The sequence below is a fragment of the Rhea pennata genome, chromosome 10 (genome assembly GCF_028389875.1).
Source record: "Rhea pennata isolate bPtePen1 chromosome 10, bPtePen1.pri, whole genome shotgun sequence".
NCBI classification, from domain to species: domain Eukaryota; kingdom Metazoa; phylum Chordata; class Aves; order Rheiformes; family Rheidae; genus Rhea; species Rhea pennata.
In genome coordinates this window covers 20,246,489-20,268,840 of record NC_084672.1, presented here as the reverse complement: position 1 = coordinate 20,268,840, position 22,352 = coordinate 20,246,489, and the positions used below count along the sequence as shown (strand labels likewise).

General features: G+C 41.2%; 2 protein-coding genes across 14 annotated transcripts in view; both read left to right on the top strand.

Annotated features, from left to right (window-relative positions):
* TBC1D2B (TBC1 domain family member 2B) overlaps positions 1-9,145 on the top strand; it is a 37,946-nt gene extending 28,801 nt beyond the window's left edge. The window contains exons 11-14 of one of the 4 annotated variants that reach the window (XM_062583754.1): positions 545-730; positions 2,011-2,132; positions 5,282-5,526; positions 7,585-9,145. In XM_062583754.1, coding sequence (XP_062439738.1) covers positions 545-730; positions 2,011-2,132; positions 5,282-5,477 — 504 coding nt within the window. In that variant the 3' untranslated portion in view covers positions 5,478-5,526; positions 7,585-9,145. Of the gene's footprint in view, positions 1-516; positions 731-2,010; positions 2,133-5,281 lie in introns of those variants that run through there. The other 3 variants (XM_062583753.1, XM_062583755.1, XM_062583756.1) reach the window with 3 other exon arrangements.
* A 3,635-nt stretch (positions 9,146-12,780) lies between these two features.
* The window catches only part of DAPK2 (death associated protein kinase 2), a 46,841-nt gene continuing 37,269 nt past the window's right edge, over positions 12,781-22,352 (top strand). The window contains exons 1-6 of one of the 10 annotated variants that reach the window (XM_062583766.1): positions 15,879-15,925; positions 16,836-16,934; positions 17,009-17,072; positions 19,334-19,414; positions 20,004-20,148; positions 20,273-20,370. In XM_062583766.1, the coding sequence (XP_062439750.1) occupies positions 20,294-20,370 (77 nt within the window). In that variant the 5' untranslated portion in view covers positions 15,879-15,925; positions 16,836-16,934; positions 17,009-17,072; ... (1 more) ...; positions 20,004-20,148; positions 20,273-20,293. Of the gene's footprint in view, positions 12,860-14,177; positions 14,198-15,844; positions 15,926-16,835; positions 16,935-17,008; positions 17,073-18,636; positions 18,679-19,333; positions 19,415-20,003; positions 20,149-20,272; positions 20,371-22,352 lie in introns of those variants that run through there. The other 9 variants (XM_062583763.1, XM_062583762.1, XM_062583765.1 and 6 more) reach the window with 9 other exon arrangements.

The window sequence follows — 22,352 nt, the reverse complement described above, 5'->3', positions numbered from 1 at the left end:
CCTTGACTGCTCTTCAGTAATCAGCTCCGCAACATTAACTGACCTGATTCTCCTCCTTCCCTCAAAACTGGGCAGGGGCAGAACGAAGGGGAGATCAGGGCTCTTTGAGAGAGCCGGGGGGCAAATGCGTTCTGCAGAGACACAAGCAGCTTATGCTGCAGTGCTCCTCTGTTTCCAGCTGATGCACTGGTACGTGCTGCTCCTCCTTCCTCCAGGGCTTCCCCAGCTTGTTCCCTGCTATGGGGCTCCTGCGCCAGCAAAGCAGTAGGGATGTGTGGCAGCAGCAGAGTCTGTGAGGGACCCTTAGACACGAGGGGGCATTTTAAATGGCTTATAGGTCGTGGCAGCAAGGGAGGTGCACGTTGGGATGTTGGTGTTTGTGTAGGAGTTGATGAGTGTAGCTTAGATATATTAACTTGACTGTCCTCGGGTTCACTGCTAGCTCTTGAAAAAACTATTGATTACAAGCTGGTAACAGACCTACCTTGAAACTGCTGAAGTGTTGGAAAACTTAAGAGCAATAATGTCATATTTGTGTCTCTAGGTTGATCAACGTGTATTCAAGGATTTAATGAGTGAGAAACTCCCACGGCTGCATGCGCATTTTGAGCAGTACAAAGTTGACTATACTCTTATAACTTTCAACTGGTTTCTTGTGGTGTTTGTGGACAGCGTTGTTAGCGACATCCTTTTTAAAATATGGGACTCCTTCCTATATGAGGGACCAAAGGTGAGCTGAATGAGCTAACTTTTTCCAGCTGTTATCTGGTAACAAGATGCTGCCCTGTGAATAAGTACAGGGTAGAGGAAGGTGGTTGCACAAAACCCCTGTCAGTTAAAATCACTGTTATGAAAAGAGGGAGTAAATGTGCATAAATAACCAGCCAAAACACTTGTCATTTTATGTTGTGCAAGTTAGCTCGAGTTAACACAGAAGAATTCTAAGTGCTGAGTATTTTTCTTCCTCCCTGCCATCAAATTTTCAGTCTTCAAAAAATTTATAAATATTGCTGTCTGCTTCTACATGCAGCTGTTTTGTTCATCAATTAAATTGTATTAGAATGAGAGATACTGTTACAAAGAAGAAAGCTTAATTGAAGGAGGCAAAAATTCCTGAAGAGCTAAAACTTAGTTTGTCTCTATAGCAAATATTTGTTTCATTGTACAGATATTTAAATTTTAACTGTCCAAAAGTCAATGACTTTCTGGGCTCTTATCTCAAATTGCTGGGGGAGTAGATTGTTTCATGTGTTTCTCATTCAAGAAATTGTAGTGAAATAAAATCAGCAGGACAAGGAAAGTCATTGGATTCAAACCTAATAACATTAAAAGCAGATGTGTGGACCTGGAGAGAACAGGAGGAGTATAAGTAGACAAAAATAGTATATTAACTAGATTGCTGGCCTCATCTGAGCATTCTAAGACACTGTATTTGAGTTTTCAAATCACTTAACCTCGAGATAGTTTATAAAGGTAGCCAGGTACAGACTGACGGGTCAAAACTCACCAAAGCTTTTTCAGGAAGAAAAGTAATGCCTCTCCAGCTCCTGCCCAAGTTGATTGGCAAGCTGGTGTCAAATTCCTGTAGCATCAGTTCCCTAATGTTCCCAGTGTGTTGGGGAAGTTCAAGGCACTGACGTACAACTTGCTAATTATTAAGCAAAGCTTAATTTCTTTTTCAAAATTTCAGTAATGCATTCAGCAGGGCCAGCTGTCTTTGTTCTACAAGGTAGAAGTAGACACTCAAACTTCAAAGAATTTATACTGTATAAACTCAGGATCGTATTCTGGATAGAACAACTTGTGCGAGTTACTATAACAGAAGTTTTTGGCAGCTTTTGGGGGATGGAGGTTGGAGGAGCAGTGTGTCAGAGAATGGAGATAAAGGGGAATATGATTAGATAGCTTAAATGCGGGCTGTGGGAAGAGTAGTTCTTTTTTTCCTTTGAGTTTATAGTAGATTAAAATGAGAATTGGTGTATTCTGTTAACTAAAAAATTATTTTATCAGGTAATATTCCGATTTGCCCTGGCACTTTTTAAATATAAAGAGGAAGAGATCTTAAAACTGCAAGATTCAATGTCTATCTTCAAGTACCTTCGATACTTCACGCGCACTATACTTGATGCTAGGTGGGTAACTCAAACTTACATGTATTTGAAAGACTTGTGGTAGGATATGGAAGTGGCCTGCTTTTTTAAATCTAGATACTAATTTAGACATTAAGTAACTAGAGATAAAAAAATATAATTCCTGAGATTTCTCATCAGTAGTCCAACTTTACCTAGCAGCTCCTTTAAACTATTTGAATGACTGTGTTTCATGCTACAGAAATGAAAGGAAACAAAAGCAAAACTGATAAAAGCGCAGTTGTGAGTTTTCAGTAATGGTTATGACGACTTGGCCAGATTGCTGTTTAGTAGTTGTATCATGGTAGTAGCACTTCAGAATTCCAACCGGAGATGAGAAGCCTCACCCTATATTGTGGATGCAACTTGTTATAAAATGCTTTAAAACAAAAACAAGCCCAAGTTTAAGTATTAGACATTAGCTATCCCTCACTGAATTTAGGATCTTATGAATTGCTAATATCTAGGCTAATACTGCATAAATATAGCATGATTTTTAACATGCTTTGAAGCAGATATTTCATGTTAGACACCCTTTTATTCCTCAGTACTTTGCAAAGGAAGTACAGGTTATGTAAATTGAGGCCTAATGTTTTAGTGTTAATCTGTTATCCTGTTTACGAGACTGTAGAGCAACATATCAAGATTAAAAAGAAAAGCCATAGCAGGATCATTCTAATATATATTTTGCACAGATATTTAGACCAACTGGTTTAAAATTTAAAAATATACTGGAATTTGAGATGTTCGCTTTTACTGTAATAAGCTCCATACAGACCTAGGTTTACATTTTGGCTCCTGTAGCAAGAACAACTTATTATTTTCACTTCCTGTGTTTGTTTTGGCTGGATACAAGTTAAAACTGAATGGTCTTATTCTGGCTCTAGTCTGTTGCTGGTACTATTCTGTACCCAATTTAAAGGGTAAAAATCTTGATACAACTTCTGCTTCCTCGACTGAAGGCTCTGAGGGGGTAGTATGGTCCTTGATATCTTAGCGTTTCCCCCATTGACTTGAAAAAATGCTGGACAGTTGTTGTACTCAGCTGTTTGTGGCCAAAATAAATGCTGACCATGATTCCAAATCTGGAAGGAACAGAGAAGTATGTACTTGGTTTTGGGGTAAGAATACACTAGAGGAATATGGGAATGAAGCCACCACTTTTTTTTAGTCTGAGATATATTGATACCTAAGAATGTAGCTTATATTTGCTTTTTGTTGAATGTGACTTTCATTTTGCCATACATACCCCAAGAAACTAAATTGCATAGAATTGGAAAAAAAAAAGTTCTTGCACTTAATTTGAGCAGAATTTTGTTGGTTTTTAGATGTTTCATTAGAGCTACAGATTTGGCTTTTCTTTCCTTTGACGAATATGCAAAAGCATATGATTAGGTCTCCTGCCTGAACTTCTGATGCTGAAGTATCCTATTTTAAAGATTACCATTGCTAGGGAGAAGGGAGGGGGCAAGCTTGCTAGAAGAGATCTCATTTTGTTTTTAACACTTTTAACAGATTTAACAATGTTCTCTCCCCACCCTGCAACTAATCAGATATCTTTTGCCAGATGGTGACAGTTCAGGTGAGGACAGAATTCAGTGCGTCAAAGATGTTTACAATAAAAATTTGCTCCGTACTGGTCTGTAAATTGTTGTTCGTGAACTTTGAAAGTTCGTGTAGAAAGACGTTGGGTAGTAGTGTAGTGCCACCCAGCGGATCTGGATTTGCCTGCCAGACCTGATTTGTGTGATCTTCCATTGGAGAGTAAGGTGTGGTTCAGACCACCGGCTTTCTTGCTCCACTCACTGCTTTTGTACAAGTTTTATGATATCAGAACTTAGACCAATGTAGAAGTGTGCAGAGTGAAATCTATTATTGATATGGATAAGTCATCTTGTACAGGAAAACATCAAAATTTTTAATGGAATTTGTGAACATCTGAATTGAAAGTTGTTTTATATGAATTCTAGTTTTAAGTTTTCTAATGGAGAAAGGTCTGCACAAAGGTGCATAATTGTAGTCTGGGTTGTAGAATGCTATAGCCAGTGTATCTAGTTAAGTTTTTCTACAGATGCAGTTTGTGTTCCGTAGCACGCTTGTGCACAGGTAGGGAAGCTGTTGGAATATATTCTGCTTATTTATAACTTGAAATAATTCTAGTTTACCTGAAAAGATAAATATAGGGAGAGCCTACTTTAAAGAAAATAAGCTGTCCAAAGCAAACTTAATATTTGGGTTCAGTTGGATAATAAAACTAGCATAGGTTACTAAAGGTAATAGGAGAACTGGAATGTATGTAATTTCTTGTTTTGGGTGTAGGACAGCAGAAGTGACATGCTTACCTTGGTTTCTGGTGCTGCATGCCAAGAAACAGGAGTGTTAGGTCTCAAAGGCCTGAGTTATAGCTACTGCTGCCCAAGTGTAGCACTTGGGCTTACCCTTGACTTTTTGGAGATAGTTACCTCGGTCTTTGGACTGAGTCAGGCAGATCAGGTAGTAAGTGTATTGTTGTGATAGTTGATGCCATTACGCTGCATGATGCTAGAAGGGCTATGGCTGCTTTTATGGTCTCTACTGGGTGCTCTGACTAGCTTGAGCTGACGCTAGCTCAGAGGTCTTTATGCTTCAGCCAGCAGAATCCCTGACCTTTCTAACTATGTCATAAGGTTTGGCTTACACAATTCTGTACTATCCTTGTTTATACTTGTATTATTCCAGGCTTTATTGGGCCTGCTGAACCACTTCATTATCTTGAATAGCGAAGAACTGTCTTGGTATAGAATGAGCAACGAATTATGTGAAGGAAGTGGAATATCTGATCTATAATCAGATAATTGGATGCCTAGCCAATGAAGCTCTGATCAGTCAAGCTTGCACCTTCTGTTCAGTGTTGTCAAGGTTCTAATTGCTGTAGCACTATGTAGAGTTTTAAGATGGCTTTGCAAACTAGTGAGTTTGAGAGTATTGTCACTTGAAGTAACTCTTAAAACTGCTCTACAGAACTTCCTTGAAATCTTGGTAACTTTGTATGAGATATGTCAGGTATGTAAAGAAGTCAGAAGTGTCAGCTATGTAATAAATGTTAATGTGGATGAAGTTCAAAAGTGACTTTACAGACACCAGTGTCTGTCATCTAATGTGTAATCCTACAGGAAACTGACTGCTATTGCTTTTGGAGACCTGAATCCTTTCCCACTACGTCAGATCAGGAACAGGAGGACCTATCACCTGGAGAAAGTGCGTCTTGAACTAACTGAACTTGAAGCCATTCGTGAGGATTTCCTACGGGAACGAGACACCTGCATAGAAAAGAGAGACCTTATTAGTGATGATGAGGAGGATGGTTGAAAGTACTTGACTTAAACTTTTCTTTGGGATCATGACCAAAGCTCATTGAGTGAGTTAACCTCCGATACACTTTATTAATCCTATCAAACAGAATGTAAACTAGTAGCTTTTGGAAATATGCAGGACAGATTTCCAAACCCCAGCACTTTCAGAAATACTGCTTTGTATGGAGGCCAAACACTTCTGTTTACAACTGTGTTCATTGAATTGTACATAGAGCACTTAAATGAATATCTCAGTTTAGTCAAACAGCTGAATTGCCAGTTGTTTTCCTGTAGCACACTCTTTATGCCTATTTGTGAAATGGTAGTAAGGAGGTTATCACTGTTTACTGCATCCATTGCCTAGGTTCTGCATTTTTTTGAATAATTGTACTTTTTGTAGCACAGGCAGAATGTGGCAGGACTTATTTTTCATTTACATGTTGGTTCAGTAAATGGTTTTTGTCATGTTGCCCTCAAATTAGCTGTTCTTTAGGTCACAACTAGGAAAGCATGGAATGAAGCACCAGAACTTTTGCATTCCTTTGCCTTTTCCTGAAGTGACATGAAATGCATCATGGATCAGAATGCTTGTTTTATTCTTTATGTATATTCAAGTAGCTATTTGTCATGTGAATGTTCAGTGTATATACTGGAACAATGATATACATCATTTATGCTTATTTGGGCAGCTGTGTTGATAAAAATTCTAGTTAATATGAAGGGATTTGTAGGTCAAATCATTCAGTCAATTTTATCCCTATTCAGGTTTTTTTTGAGACATTGCAGTAGCGGGAGGGGAAGCTGCAGCCAAAACCCAGCTGTTACAGAGCATGGGACTAGCCACAGAAGTGCCATGTTTTAATAGCTAATTAGTTGTGTACATGTTAAAGGCATGTTAAAATTTATTTGCAGGGCTTCTACCTATTTAGGGTTTCAGATAGGATGAAGTCTTGATCTTTTTAAAAGAAACATAGTAACTTTTGCATGAATGTATAACCATTGTACAATAGTGGTAGAGTTAGGATTCTTAAATATTTAGCAATGACTCAAGCCTAAAGGCCACAGCATATACACAAAAACTTAAGATCCTTTTGTGGAAGAAAAAAAAATCAATATTTTCGGAATGTACTCATCTTTGCTGTGAGTGTTGAATGCACATTGTACAAGTGAGTGTAAGGAAAAACTTGAGACATGTAGCTGTAGTGTTTCTGACTATGGAAACCTGATTGTAGGGCCATTCTTTCTCACTTTGTTACTAGCTATTTTTTAATAGCTAGTAGCTGTTTAACAGCTACTAGCTGTTTTTCAAACGGGACTTTTTTTTTTTTTTTAACTGACTGTTCTCTGATTAGGCTCTTGCAGTATTCTTTCTTCAGCCATTCAGAATGTCTGTTTTAGATGTTTCTGGATGGATTATGGTAAAACTAATATTCAAATACTAGATAGCAAATCTCACTTTTGGTGGGCTGTTAATTGGCAAAAATGAAAACTGATCAGGAATAAAGCACCTGAATCTTCTATGCCATCTGTTTTCTTTTGTTTCAAGAACAAGTGGGATTTCTTGTCATGTATGTGCATGTAATTGTTCAGAAGAATGTAAGGGGGGAGAAATTCTGCTTCTGTTTCACAGCACTTTTTTTCTTTGAGAATGTTTGTAATGTTCTCTAAGCCTATCATAAGACAGTGTGTCTGGAAGGGAAATACTTTACTGAAGTGAGGCAAATACTGTAATTTACTGAACTTCTTTTGATACCTAATGTATACATCTTTCTATGTAACATAATTTCAAATAAGCCAAATCCTTACTAGTGAGGGAAACATGATATGATCTGGATTTGTGTTACTTGTCTTCTAAAATGTGTCCATCTCGTCTGTTATAAGCAGTGTGCGCCAGGGGGTTGCTATTCTCTTGTTACTGTTGATTGCATACTTGAATTATTAGGTAGATTTTTCATATTATTGCATGTACTGTATTCCTTTTTTACTTACAATTAGTATTTGAATATAAAAATGGGACCAGCTTTTCTAATTTTCTAGTTATACTGTCTGTTTTGAAAGAGCTGGTCTCTAAATCACTATATTCTGTAATGTTCAGTCTTTTTTTGTTTTCATCTTTTTTCAAGTGTTAAGCTTAGAAAGAGATTTCATTTAAGATCTTCCTTCCAGTGGCAAGTTGAAATGTTAAGATGAATAATTGAGAAGTAAGTACCTACCCTGTTTTTACAAATCTATTATTGGGCTATTTTGAGTCTTCCCTTTGAACTGACCCTGTTTTCACACTGAATTCATTAAGTGCGAAGATTAACTTTGAGACAACTGTTTGGGAAGTTCGCTAGCTGACAAAACATGACTTAAAATGTTACATTTTTTTTTTCCAATTCTGCTGAAGGTTAGATTTGTTACTGTGACTCATAGATGTTGTAACCCAGTTGTACAGTAAAAGTAAGTTTCTTATGCTATGTGAATCTAGTACATGAATAGTAGGAAGCTTTTGGAATTCATGTTTCTATTTTGTTAGCTTACAGTTGTGAAATGAGTTTATGATATTTTACGTGCATTCATAGCACACTGATTTCATTTTGTTGAGCATCATTACTGATGCCTTAAAAGGTCAAAAAAATTGATCCGGCATCTAAGACTTACCTCTGACCACTAGAAGTCTACATAGACCAAAACTGAGATGAATATAGCAGGAAGCCACTTCAGCAGAAGCTTGCCTTACTGTTATGAAAGTTTTTGGATGAATGCTAGTTTTCATGTGATGCTTCATCTGGCAAATTGGAAGAATAATAACTCTTGCTAAGAATATGTAAGATACACAGGCAGTATTTAAACTGGATGAAGCCAAACAAAAATACAGTGTGACTTGGTCTGCAAAGCTAAACTGTGTAAATACCAAGTATTCACATCTGGGATACCCTTCCAAAGCAGTGGGTGAGGGTTTAACATTTGTCACTTATTAGGAAATTGACTTGTCAATGCAAATAAAACCTTAAATTGCTGATCATAACTGTTTAATGTTTCTTAGTTTTGTGTATTGTAATGAACATTTTTAGGCTTTTTTTTAACATTAAGATTATGCACATGTATGAAGAATCTCTTACGCAAGGCTCCCAATGTATGTTACGTAAACCAAACCACTGAGTTGCGTCCTGCGGGATATTCCTTCATCCTCATAGTTATGCATGACTTTTTGATGAAACTTCTATCTATTGTTTAAAATACTTTCTGTTAAATAGTCAGAAATCTGGTGCACTACATGTTTAGCTATTAAAACTGCACAGTATTCCGGCTTTACCTGTATATGTCTGTAGATGGTATTAAGTGTTACTGGATTTTTTTTTTACAAGCTATGTAATACATAGAAAGAATTTCTGCCTTTTATGTGATTTCTGTGAGAGATTCTCCCCTTCTCATAGTCTTTGTAAACATGGTAAGATACTTCAGAACAGGAAAGATGTTTCTTCCCTAAGACATCAAGAGTGAATGAATGGCTGATCTTAAATCTAATGAGTTGTATATTTAGTCATGGTTAACTGAGAAATGGAAAATTAGTCACTTTATTTCAAGAAAAAATGCAACTGTTTAAATGAATCTTCCCTTAAGTGCCATGTTATAAATCAGTAATATGCGGTACAAGAAATTTGAATCACTAAATGTAACCAATGTTCTTTTGCTAAAGACTGATGTAAAGAAAAATAAATTGTTTATTACTTTGCATTACAACTTGCTATGATTCTTCTTTTTTTTTTTTTATAGCAGATGGAAATAACTGCAGGTGCCATCGAAACAAAAACCATTAGTAAAGTTGGTGATTGTGATTTGAGAAAGTCTATAGAGAAACAAATATACAAATTTGGTTTTGAAGCATGAAGATGAGGACTATAGACATGTTGCATGCAGGTGATGCTGAGTGGGTAAACTTATTGGTGTCCTTAGTTTCTTTGGGGAGGGAAGAGGAGATAATATTCATGAGCATTCATGGGGAATGGACTACTTAAACCTATGTATATATTTGATATCTTGGATTAGCTTGATGCTCTTAATGAGGCTATCGAGTACTTAACTACTTCAGATATAAACTTGACAGCTAAATAATTGTGAGGAAGTAAATGAGGCTATTTATAATTGTCCAAGTGGATCTTTCATAGTAGAGATGAACAGCTTGCCGTGCTGTAGCAGAGCTACAGGACAAGTGTAGGTATTAGCACAGTTGGAAAACTGTTCAAAGGAATCACAAAATAGGATAAAGAACAATTAGAACAAGACTCTGTGACCTAAGAACCTCCTGTCCTGCATACTGAAAAATGTAAGTCTAAGGAATAAACAGAAAAGTTCTGGAGATGGGAGTGCATGGGGAGTGGTATCTTCTCTTGGACACTTGACATATCATTTAGGTTGTGTTGCCCTTACAGCTGCTGGGGCCTTAATAGTTAAAGAACAGCTGAGGCTTCTATTTCTTCCTTGTGACTGTTGAGCTCAAGAGGTCTGTTTTCAATGAAGTTGCGTCAAGGATGTGTGTAAGTATGATTGGATATAGCTGATCATGTATATTAAATACCTTATCTCTAAGAATGCATTTACTTAGAAAAACAGTAAACAGCTCGCCTACTCTGAAGTGAAGCCAAGCATCCAGAGTCTCATTTCTCATTCTGAGTGCCTGGGAGAGGTGTAGAGTCCACACTGAAGCCTATACTGGCGCTGTTACTGTACATCATGTGTTCACTTTGTGGGATTTTTTCAAGTGCTAAACATAGCTTCCGTATGGGCAGCTCCTTGCCCTCACTGGAAGCAGAATCTGAGTAGTGTTGAGGCTTTAGGAATTTCCACAGATGAAGGCCATGAAGTATATTCACTTGGATAATGCGGAGGAAGGAGGTACTCTGACTTGGAGGTTGAACTTTTCTTTTTTGGGGTAAGATGAGAAGTTAGTGATACTTTGTCATGATACTATGTTGCAGAAGCCTTGCTTCAATGCAGTTGCTCATCTGACTGAAGGGCAGCTCTGCCCTGTCAAAACTGAGCAAGATTAGGTTAAAAAGCAGACCTCAGGACTATACCCTGGTTGTGAATATGCAGAGAATATCTGTTCTCTGCTCTTAGTGAGTCTGGGGTACTATAGAGAAGTGAAAAAGTAATTAATGCATATACTTGGGATAGTTAACATGAGTTTGGTAGCCTTAGTTCAAGTATTTCTTAATTTTAACTACATCTTGCCTTCATTATAAATGTGTTTTGTGTGAATGAAACAATTACATCATTGTACAGTGAGCTGTCTATGAGACTTCAGGTTTGGACTCATGAACTGACTCTTAAAGTGATGTCTTCAGGCACCATGATTGGTGATTGAACTGTGAAACAGGTGATTTACCTATTTCTGTAAATGCAGGTGGTATTTTTCTGGTAAGTATTTAAGCCTAAGACTTCCCTTAGGAACGTAAGGTATGTGCTTCCTCCTTTATCACTTCCTAAAGGAGACTGCAGTGTCTGCTAGCCACACTAGTAGCAATGTTTGCTCTCAGAGTTCAGTGAGTTACCAGGTTGCTTGTGCTGCCCTGACTGCTCTGAAAGCTACCCAACTTTAAGTTTTCCTTCCTATTTGTGTACTGTATGCACATAAAGGTTTTGCCTTGATTGCCAAAGATGTTAAAATTACATGCTTTTATACAATCCATAACAGTCAAACAGTAGATACAGTTCTAGTAACATGAGAAGTCTGATCATTAAAATATTTTCAGGGCCTCTAAATGACTTAATCATATAAGAGCAATTTGTCTTATTTTCTCTTATTTAAATAGAACCTGTATTTTGGCTTACAGATATCAGGAATAAGATTTAGTTTAACCTTGTTTTGTTCTGGAGACTTTGTAAGGTGAACCAGCAGAAATCAAACTCAAAGCAGTGCCACTCGGGGTGTAGTGAGCTTGTTCTGATTTGAAAAGTGGTTGTGGTCTGTCAGGATAAACCATGCTACTTTGTCCCCTTCGCTGTAGCTAGGAGCAAACACAAGAGGTGGCCTTCCTTGTGTGTACCTCTCCCTGATAATCTAGGAGGAGCATTGGTGTGGCTGTCATATGATCGTATGACATTGTAGCAGTAAAGGTGAAGAATGAAATCTTTATTTCCCTTTTAATGAGTTCTGAATTCTTCCACTGGCCTTTTGAAACCTTTAGTATTGCTCCCATTTCCTGCCCTCCACCCTGTGCAATGTCAGATGCAGCTGCTTTCCTCTGACTCGGGAGAGGTGGGTGGGACGGGGCTGTGAACACCGCTGCTGGGCCAGGCTAGCAGGGCACAGTTCACTCCTGTTGGCTTGGAGCAAGTCTGATTCAGCTATGATAATAAAAAGCACTGCCTTTAGGCTCCTGCCCAACATAAAACTTTTTGAAATTTGTTGCACCTGTGCAAGTTTTTGCAATGGGAACAGCCTGTCTGTAGAAGTATGATAGTTTGCCATAGCTTTGCTTTACCTTAAGCGTATACAGAACCGGAAGGGAAGGCAGCCTGCTATTTATATGCCATTTCTAAGATGTGGACGATCCCACATCATCCTCATTAGCAAATGCTGGTTATTAACCAGCCCAGGAGAAGTTTAAGGAGACTGGACAGTATTTATTGCAATTAGTCTGCCATATGAAGTTGGAGAAAATCTAGCTTTACAGGTTTTGAGTATGTCTTTGAGAGGAGAGTGAACTAACGAAGGACTTAAAATTGCTGGTAGCTGATGCAGGGCGCAGTCTTGGGCAACCTGAAAAACAGTATTGCAAGTGTTTGCTGTGGCAGTAAATATTAATGGGCTCTGGGATTGCCGTTGGGGACTGAAAAGCAGTGCCACTTTGCCATGATGGTGGTTTCTTGAAAGCGGGGGATTTCCCCTAGCTAATGCTAGGTTTCAGACCACGCAGTATTGCGCTGTGTCGAACGCAGAATAAGCCAAATGGACATTTTCGTGAAGGATAGCGGAGCTGACGAGTGTCTCTGCCTGGCCGTTCTTCAGCAGGGTTCTCCTCTCGTGACCGTGCCGGAGCAGAGGAAGCCGAGCCCTGCGTGCGAGGCGCTCGCTCCCTCGGCCGGGGAGGGCTGCGACGCCGTCTCCGCGCGGTGCGGCCGCCGCGGGGCTCGGGCCAAGCGCGAGCGTTGTTTGCCCTGCGGGCTGCCCGGAAGGGAAAAACGAGCACTGCTGTCCGCGCCGTCTGCTTTGAGCCGCGTACGGCAGCCGCTGCCCTGCCCGCGGCCGCGGCGGAGCGCTGCGCGCCCCTCGCAGCGGGGCTCGGCTCGGCTCGGCTCGGCGGCTCCCCGCGGCGCGGCCGCCTCAGCGCCCGCTCGGGGCCCTGCTGCCTGCCGGGCGGAGCTGGTGCTTCGGGCTGGCCGTGGGGCTGCGGTTGCGCAGGCGGCAAGGTGCGTTGTTTGCTTCACCTGGGCTAGTTGTCACCCAAAAAGGCGGGGAAGGGGGGGGGGGGGGGCGGGTAACGCGCGGAGCGCGGCGGCGGCGGGGGCGGCTCCTCCCCGGGCCGGGCCGGGCCGGGCGGCGGCGCCGTGCGCGCCCTCCCCCGCGCTTCCCGGCCGCGCGGAGGGTCGAGCGCGGCCGGTCCCGCGGCCCGCGGCTGCCCCCTCGGCGTTGCGGTGCCGTTTCAGCCCCGAGCTCCCGGGTTCGCGTCCCCTCGGCGGACCGGCGTCGCCCTGCAGATCCGCGTGGCCTCGGCGTGCTCCGAGGGCTCCTTCCCGCCTCCCGCCTCGGGCTCGGCGGGCGTCTCGACGCCCGCGCCGCTGGGATCGGAGGTGCGACAGGCGCGGAGCGCGTGGCCGCGCGGTGCGGGGGAAAGCTTTGCTCCAGCCCTCTGCCGCGGGGACCGGCTCTGAGGCGTCGGCGAGCTTCCAGCACAGCTGGGATCCACCTGTGCGAAAGAAGCCCGGGGGCTGCCGGGCCAGCCTTGGCTCTGGGCAGGCTCGCTAATCCTCGGCGGCGCCTCGGGGGCGGCGGGCGGCCGCGCCAGGGCTCCCCCTCGCCGCCTGCCAGGCGCTGGCGCTGAGCTCCTCGCCCGGGGATCGGTTACGGCGGCGGCGGCGGTGAGCTGCCGAGCTCGCGGGGACCCCCGAGGCGGAGGCGACCGCCGCAGGGTAAGCGCGGGAGCTAGCGGCGTGCCGTGGGAGCCGGGCCGGGCTGGCAGCTCCGTGGCGCGAGCGCGAGGTTGAACTGGGTTCCCGAGACGGGCGGCGCGTTTTGTGTCACTGACGGGCGTCCAGCCGATGGCCGCCCCGGTCTCCTGGCGGGAAAAGCGTTACTCTGCTGCTGTTTTCTGACAGGAAAAACCTCACGTTAAACTAAGGGCTTGCTGGAATTAATGTAACTTTCTAACTGTACTTTAATGTTTCTTTTTATTTTCATTTACGAGCAGAGGATAAAAATTGCTTTCTTTCAAGAGATTAATCTAAAACTATTCGATTCGAAGTAGTAGCTATTCTCTTATACTGAAAAGCAGTTCATAGGGGAAGTTATATTACTTTGGTCAGTTCTGAGGTATGTTTTGGTCATTACTTTAGCATAGCCGTTGCTTTATAACGTAAAAACGTGCCTAAGGGAGTGCTTCTGGGTTGGCAGAGTTCAGCGACTGATCTCATATCAGAGGTACTTGAGAAAGTGGGATTATTCAGCTGTTACCTCAGTCACTTGAAACTGGTTGGCTGAACAGCTGGAGCAGATACACTAAGGAAAAAATACCCTGAGCTGGTGATGAGGTAAATGATCCAACAGTTTTGCTCCCGTCTCTAGTTTCTATAATCCTTCTGTCATTCGGTGGTGGGTGGATATTTATCGTGGATTCAGTGTGTGCAGACTGGTCATTGCTCATCAAATAATTTGATGATGACAGACTAATAACTACATAGGGAAACCTTTTCTTAAAGAGAGAAATCCTAACTTTCTGCTCCCCTTAGGATGGCTTCTGTGAGCCTCTTCCGCAGAGTGGGTTTCTTGGATTAATCTCCTTTCCACACAGCACGAGCTGCACTAAGAAAGGCACTTCAGTAATGGAATAGGAACCTCTACACCCAGGGTTTGTGGTGGCATAAATATGTCTGTTTAAATTCATGCATTAAATCATATTGGGAAACACAGATTTCATAGGGCTGATGGATGGTATGACCGAATTTAAGAATGTGAAGTGGTTAGGCAGGAAATGTTTCTAGTGCCTAAACCTGGAATCTGGGAGTTTAGCATTCAGTTTCGGTTTTGCTACAGCTTCGTCACTTGACTTTAGATAAATTATTTGCATAGGAGTAGTGGTACTTTGCCATCTCAGGATATTTGGGATGTTAGGTAAAGGGAGTTTAGATATGGGGGCCAAAAGATGGAGCTACACTGTGAAGTAGGTTTATGAAAACAAAGTAGCATGAGTGCTGAGTATGGTCAGTATGAATATACTGACCTTCGTATTTAAATACTAAACACTAGGAATCCTAGAGCAAAGAGACTGGGATAGAAGAGATGATCCCAGTGTGTGACAGCTGAGGGAAAGACCTGGGATGTTTTATGAGAGAACTCAGAAGGTTACGTCCTCCCCCAAGCTTGCTGTGGGGTCCTGGTAGCTGTTGAGGGAGCTATGTAACTTCTGACTCACTGTAAAAGCCTTTCTGATACCAGTAACTATTTTGATTTTAAATTTCTAGTCTGATCAAACAGTCAGTGAAGCTGATTTGCCCCATCTTCCTGTTTTAATGAATTCTGGTGCAGACCTTATGTGATCCTAAATCTAGGACCTATGTGGTCCTAAATCACTGTATTGGAATATTGTTTGGTTACGTGCTCCAGAAGTGTTAATATAAAAATAGCTTATCAAAAAAGTTGATTGTTGCTATTTTTGCAGATCATGAATGTGCAACTTGTTTTTCTGAATGAGTCAAATCCCTAATTCAGTCGTCTTTCACTGATCAGCTTAGGGAAATCACCATCTGATTAAAGAAAAAAATTAAAGCTCATTCTTCCTTTGATATAGTTGTACTCCATACTTGCAAATGGAGTCCAACAAAAACATCACAGTTCAAATCTTTCAAAGTGAAGTAATTTTGGTTTTCTAAGACCAGTATATAGTGTCTGGGGAGCATTGTGTTTATGCCTGTGAATGACATTTTCATTTCAGATGAATTTTAACAGCGTGAAGGTCATCTTTGGTTATCTTATCTCCCTTACGCTGTGTATTTGCTAACGACAATTGTCTTGAATCATCAAGTGTGTGATCTATTTTGGGCATCTGCTAGAGTGGCTGCTGGGTGACAGCCAGGAAGAAATATCTGCAGAAGTAATGAGAGTGAAAGGTAGTGTAAGATAATATGGAGTGATAGACATGGGAAATACCAGCACAGCAGAGATCTGACAGGAGGGTCTGAACGCTTTGGAGCAGTTTGTGTTTTGTCCTCAGACGTGAGGCTCTGCGCTTGGATTGCCGGGATGGCTCCTCAGTGTCGTGGGTAGGCTTTCTTGTTTGACCTTTGTGGACAAAATGTTGAAAGATTAGCAAAAGATTTGGGGGCTAGTCTGGTTATTTTTTAGAAAATATTACGTGGATTCTATGAACCTACAGAAATAGGCATGTTCTTTGGAGGATGGTGGGAGGCAAGTAGACTTGTCAATCCAATGCAAACTGGCTCTATTCTCAGAGATACTTTGGGTGGTTCCCCATTCTCAATTTATTTTTAACTCGCTCCTCTGAATGGCAGTCCATCTCTCTCTTAGGACAATGGTTTTCTGTTAGGTGTGGTTTGCATTAATGTTATTTATAGCCATGTACCTTGAATTCTGATGAAGGGAGCAGTCAATTTGAGGAATTACTGTCTTTGGGCAAGTCTCAGCAGTGTCTCTTAATATGTGGACATTTTCCTTCTTTTTATTTTTTTTTTTTTTTTTGACTTTTGCATGGGCTCCAAACTTAATTTTGCAAATCAGAATAAGTGCAAGGTTTTGGCTTTTTGGAAAGGCTTGGTATTGTCCTTAGTTTGCTTTTTCTGAAGACTGCAGGTGTTGAGCAGGGTCTGCATCATCTCTTTGGAAAACCCTGCTCTGAATAACTGCAAACAAAATTGTATCGTTTTAATACAGTGTCAGAAGCTCTCAGAGAGATCCTAATTCTTGCTAATGATACTAAGGCATTTATTGCCTGTAGTTGCAAGCCTTGTCCAGAGCTGGTCAATAAGCTTTTTTTGAAGTTATGAAAGATTGATTGAGGGATACAACAATTTGCTTACAAAGCAGAATTTGAGTTGTTTTTCTTCACTGAGAGGAAAAGAGAGACATTTTTATCCCAGGCTTGGAGAAGGGGAAATAATGAATGAAGTAGCTGAACAGTTACCAGCTCCCTGTTGCAAAAATCTGAAAATGTAGGAAAGGCAAGGATCATCTAGAACATGTCTGACAAAGCATGGAGATACAAAGCGGAAGGGACAAAAGCTGCTGTCATTAGTCTAGTCCAGCCACAGCAATGTGAGTATTCATTCCTTCTGTATGTTCTTATAATGCTACGGTTATTCCAGTCTTGAACATCACAATCTTTGCAGTTTCCATTATTTTCCATAGGAAGCTGGATGAGAAGAGATCATAGCTGGAACACAGTTAAGGGAGGTAAGGGGAAGCAAATTTGTCTCGTTGCAAAATTTCAGACCTAGGATTTGAACAGATCTGTTCATGAAAATGCAATAGACCCTTTGCTAAAGTTTCCAGAGCCCTTAACACACCATCACCTCTGGCCAGGTAACTGCTGTGGACACCTCGGGTGAAGACTGGATAGATGCCACAGGAGACCCCAAAGCTGCTGCAAGGGGCACGTGGTACCTACCTCTCCTCAGTGAGGTGACTGGAAATATGTCTGTCATGAAGTGCAAGTAGTAACTTCTGACATGTGACAGGAATAGATATGTTTTGGTCATGTGATGCGACATGATGACATGCATCTGTCACAGGAACCATCCTGTCTCATGAGAGGTGTACAGATGCACACCCTTTGTGTAGGAGAGGACACAGTTTTAGATGCATAGCTCAAATACTTCCCATCATCCGACAGGAGTGGGGCGCTAGATCCCTTGGGAAGGAACAGGGCTTGCCAGAATAATTCTTCTGCCTCGTGTCTTTCCCATCTTGAGAGAAAGAGTACAGAGCAGTACAGTCTGTGGGCTGGATCTGCATCGTGGACCAGAAGTTCCCTACCTTTTGAGTACATCATGAAGGGAAATGAATATCTAAAAGTCCCTCTTATCTCCCTGTGCTTTGGAAATGGCATTCCAAAAGGATGTGCTGCAAAGAGATGTTACTTGTATGGTGAGTGAGAACTATAACTAAATGACACTAAATTAGGTCACTAGAAGATGGAAGCAGGCACTGCTTTTCATCTTGTATTACGTAACTGGTGTTGAATACTTAACAGAAGGATGTTTGATTTTTTTGTTGATACCCTTTCACTCATTGCTTTTTGAAAGAATGAAAGAATTAACACCGGGCTGAGTATTAATGCAGTAGACTTTCAGCTTGAGATGAAGTAGTCCAATCATTTCTGTCACAATATGTAGGTTTTGCTATAAATTTGTATATAGAAGAACTAGAAGACTATTTATCTTCCTTTGCAGCAATGGAAGGAACATATTTGGAAAGAAGTTACGTTGATATGCAACATGTCTCCCATGTGTTAGAAGCCAATGTTTTTCTTAAAAAAAAAAAAAAAAAAAAAAAAAAAAAAAAAAAAAGAGGAAAATAAATCAGCAAGTCTATTTTCTGAAGTGAATACAATAACAAAAATAGAGTGCATTTTGACAAGTCAATTAGATTTGTACAATTTACTTGCCAGTTATGATTTATAGTTATGTTAGAGAATGGAAAAATCTTTAAAAGTACATGCATTTCAGCTTGGCAGAAGCCCTGCAATTGCTCTTTGGTACTTCATCCTTTTTTATAACAAGTCTGCTAATTTGTCAAAAGAACTGTATTTTCTTGCAATGTTTAAATTGAGCTTATTTCTAAAGGATCAAAATAGAGCTTTATTTGCTGTTAAAATATACTTCCCTGGTGTGTCAAAGTCAGAAGTCAAAGGCTGCTATTTAAAAAATTGCAGGAGCTCTCTGGAGATACAGAATTTGGAAATCCCCTGTGTGTCTGCAGCAGGCAGCCATTGGGACTAAGATTCATAAGGAAATAAGCATCATACGGAAAAATGTGGAAATGCTGCTGTAGCTCTGAGGTACCTGGGAGTAACGATATGGCTTAATGTAGTTAGGTTTTATTAGGAGGTTAGAGGCTTTATAGCTACTTTACACATTCTGATCTACAAGAGTGTCTGTTGTTTGGGCCATTGGGGATAATTCTAGTGCTTATCTGCACAGGAAACGCCAAACGTGTTGTAAACTGGTCAGCAGGTTATTGTGTTAAAATGCACTCAGCATAATGTGCATTGCTGTGGGGGTGTATCTCAAGGAATAATTCCTTCAATCTTCCTTTCCAAGAGCAGCAGTTTCTGGACCAGCTGTCCAAAACTGGAAAAAAATACTGAGTGGAAAACTTGAGGTTCATTGGTATGGAGGGTGTTAAACTTGGGCATAATTAAAAAAAAAGCAAACAAACAAAATCAAAAACTAGTTTTTCATGTAACTAAGCTCATATGTCAGGTCTGAATTTTTCTGCTGTCTCGAAAAGGAGTTACATCCACTGGATTTTGCTAGATGGTCTGCATTGAAGGCTGCTTCATTTCTATTATGTCTTCTGCCAGCAGTCTAAATCTGGAACAAGGCTGCTGTTACTCCTGACTGTTTCTTGCTTTCTATATCATGGTAGTATGAGTGTTCAGGAAGCACAGTAAGTGTGAGAACAAGTATACGTCATGGTGAATTCTTTCTCAGTCTCTTTCCGCCTCATCATTTTGGGAGCCAGAAATGATCCTTGCTGCCAGAACATCTCTAGGATTGAATCCACTGATTCTGGTAAGAAAAGCAAGTTCTCTCTCCTCTTCCCTAGCCGCCTCATTCTCTGCTTTGCAAATCTTGCAAGGCTCTCTGTTTTATAGGATAACCTGCTTTGTGGAGAAAGCACTCTTCAAGACACATTTAGTTGTTGGTGGTCACTATGCACCACTATAAAGCGCTCCCTGAGCCTAAAGTGCACCAGTATGAGGCTAGTCCTTCCAGACCTCACAGACTTTATCACCTTCAATGATTATGCTCAGAAAGTAAATAAATCGTGCAATAAATAAATGCTGCTGCTGTTTTTCTCATCTGAAATGTCTAGGGGTGATGAAAAATGTTGCACTGAAAACCCTAGAGATAGAATCACAGTGGTTTTTTTTTGTAGCAGTAGTCCAAACTTCCTTTTGCAGTCTCACCACTGTGTTTCATACATGGAGCCTCAAGTGAGAAAGAGGAAGTTCTGTGTTGTGGTCTTTCGGGTTCTTGGTCTGCCTGCTGACACTCTGATGAGGAAGCCTGTAATGCTGATTCTCTTGGTAGCTCTCTTTTGCTGTAGTGCAGATGCTTCAGGTTCCTAAGCCTGTTTAATCATATGCCTTACTTTTAGGCTTAAAGATATGTTCTGTGTTATGCGACCAAGTACTTTGGTGAGAGAAGCAGGAGCCCTCTGCGGTTAAAGGCGCACACCTTTTTCCATGTTTGGACCATCACTGTTCAGCTGAGACTACTGAATCAATTCCATATATGCTTTGGTCAGTGGTAGCTTTGGCTGTGAATGAGCTGCAAAGGAGCCAAAGTGGTTACATCAGAAACGTTTTACTGATTCTTTGTCAATTGGAAGGTCGTGATGAATGTCATTCTTTCTTACTATTCCAGTTGCATCATCTTTGTGCATCAATGAAGAATCCAAATATGGCTTCGTTCAAGCAACAGAAGGTGGAGGACGTTTATGAGATTGGGGAAGAGCTAGGAAGGTAGGTTTGTATAGATGACAGCAGCACTGTTCTAAAAGCTGATGTGTGTAGGGATGTTTGCAGCATCTTATGACAGTGACTTATCTATGCTCTGCATTATAACCTAAATTAATATAAAACAATAGAAACACATTGCTTTACAAAAAATGCATTTCCAAATTTTTGTTTTAGGTTAACTGTAGTAACTGTTTTTCCTGCTTCCCATCTTACAACTGGGACAACAAAAGGTGTATTTATGTGGTCTTTTGTAGATAAAAATCAGCTGTGTCTACGCACTATACTGAGTTTACCTGTCTGTTCTCTGAAGCAGCTAGGAAGCAGGAAGTCGTGGTACCATGGCCGTGATCATAGACATGGCTCTTTGGCTGGGCTTGGTTTTTTTGGACAGTGCTGCCCAGCTGCTTGGAGTATGGACATGTTCATATCTGCCTGCAAAACACTGTGTGTGTATTTCTGAGCAGATTCACAGATCAAAATTTCCACTGAACTGGTTAATGCCTGTGTATAGCTTTTAATTCATAAATGCTTACCTACAAATATTAATTGTAGTTGAAGTTGGTGGGCGATTACCATGCTTAACCATAAGCACCTGCTTAAGCACTCTGCTGGATTGATGGCCTGGAAAAGGCAGCCCTCCCCCAGTTGCTTTGCAGCACACAGTGCTCAGAGTGAGGATAGACTGTTCCCATTCAGTGTTCAACCCTCTGATGGTTTTCTTTTTAATATGTAAATCACTAAATTAGGGTTATACACATGCTGGCTTCTCACCAAATATCTGGCAGTTGCTTCTAATAAATGGCTGTATATGTGCAATTACCCTTTTTCAAGGACTGATAATTTGGTTACATTAAAACACTTCAATTGAAACTGTTTCCCTGCCAAATCTTCTTTTTCACCCCCAGCTGTTTCATCACTAGATTTGTCAAGACTGTTTCTTTATAAAGGGGAATGTTTATATTTTTTCATTCTTTTCCCTCTCAGGAAAGGCTCTGTTGTTAAATTTTCCGTAACTGGTTACTTTCAGGTAACCAGTAACTTCCAGTCCTGAGAATATCAGCCTGAAAGTAAAAATCTGACAATGTGACAGCAATGAACACTAAAGAAATACTGTGTGGGATGTGTGTATGAATGCACTGCATGCATGTGGGGATGGAGGAGGGAAGTTGTGTGAATGAAGATACCAAGACTGTAGCTATTGATGTTATTGAGGCCAAGTGGTACATCTAGCTCTCTAGAACAGGAAAAGAAAAATGTACCCTTTTTTCTTTTTCCTTTCTTTTTTTTTCTTTTTTCTTTTCTTTTCTTTTTTTTTAATATCTGTGCCTCACTGAAACAGTGAGGCTCTAGTATGTACTGTAACTATCAAATTGCTAAAATAAGAAACTGTATAGCGAGTAGTGTGTTTTTGTTTTGGTTCCTGAATTGCATTTGGAAATCCAGTGTCTTTTGAGATGATGAGCCCTTCTGTCCTCTTCAAGCTGATGGTTGAATGCAGAAATGTAGCTGGACCAAGCTGAGGAAGCCTGGCCCATGCTGTTTGGATCTGACTCAGGGGCCTCAGGCTGGTAAAGGCTCGCGGGGTTGCAGCAGCGCTCTCGTCCTGGCTCCCTGTCATACAGCAGTGTCAGAGAACGGCTGGTCCCAAGCATTGTGCAGTGGGGCTGCTGCTCCCTATGTGTGCCAGATTTGATGGGCTGGGTTTAGAGGTGAAAGGACTAGGAAAGATGGTTTGAAGGTGTCCAGCAGTTCCATGGAAGAGGCAGTTACCTGGGCTCTGAGCGAGATTTTTGACAGCAAATTGCAGACGTTTCCCTGGGAAGATGAAGAACTAGAGAGGAGATTACCTGTGGACGTTCAAGTCCTGGAAGAAAACATATCTAGGGAGATGCCAGCAGAACACTTTGCCTATGGGTGTCTTCTAAGCCATGGAGTTGTAATCATAGTGCTAGAGGGGTCTGGGAGCCAGAGGATCAGTGAAGAGG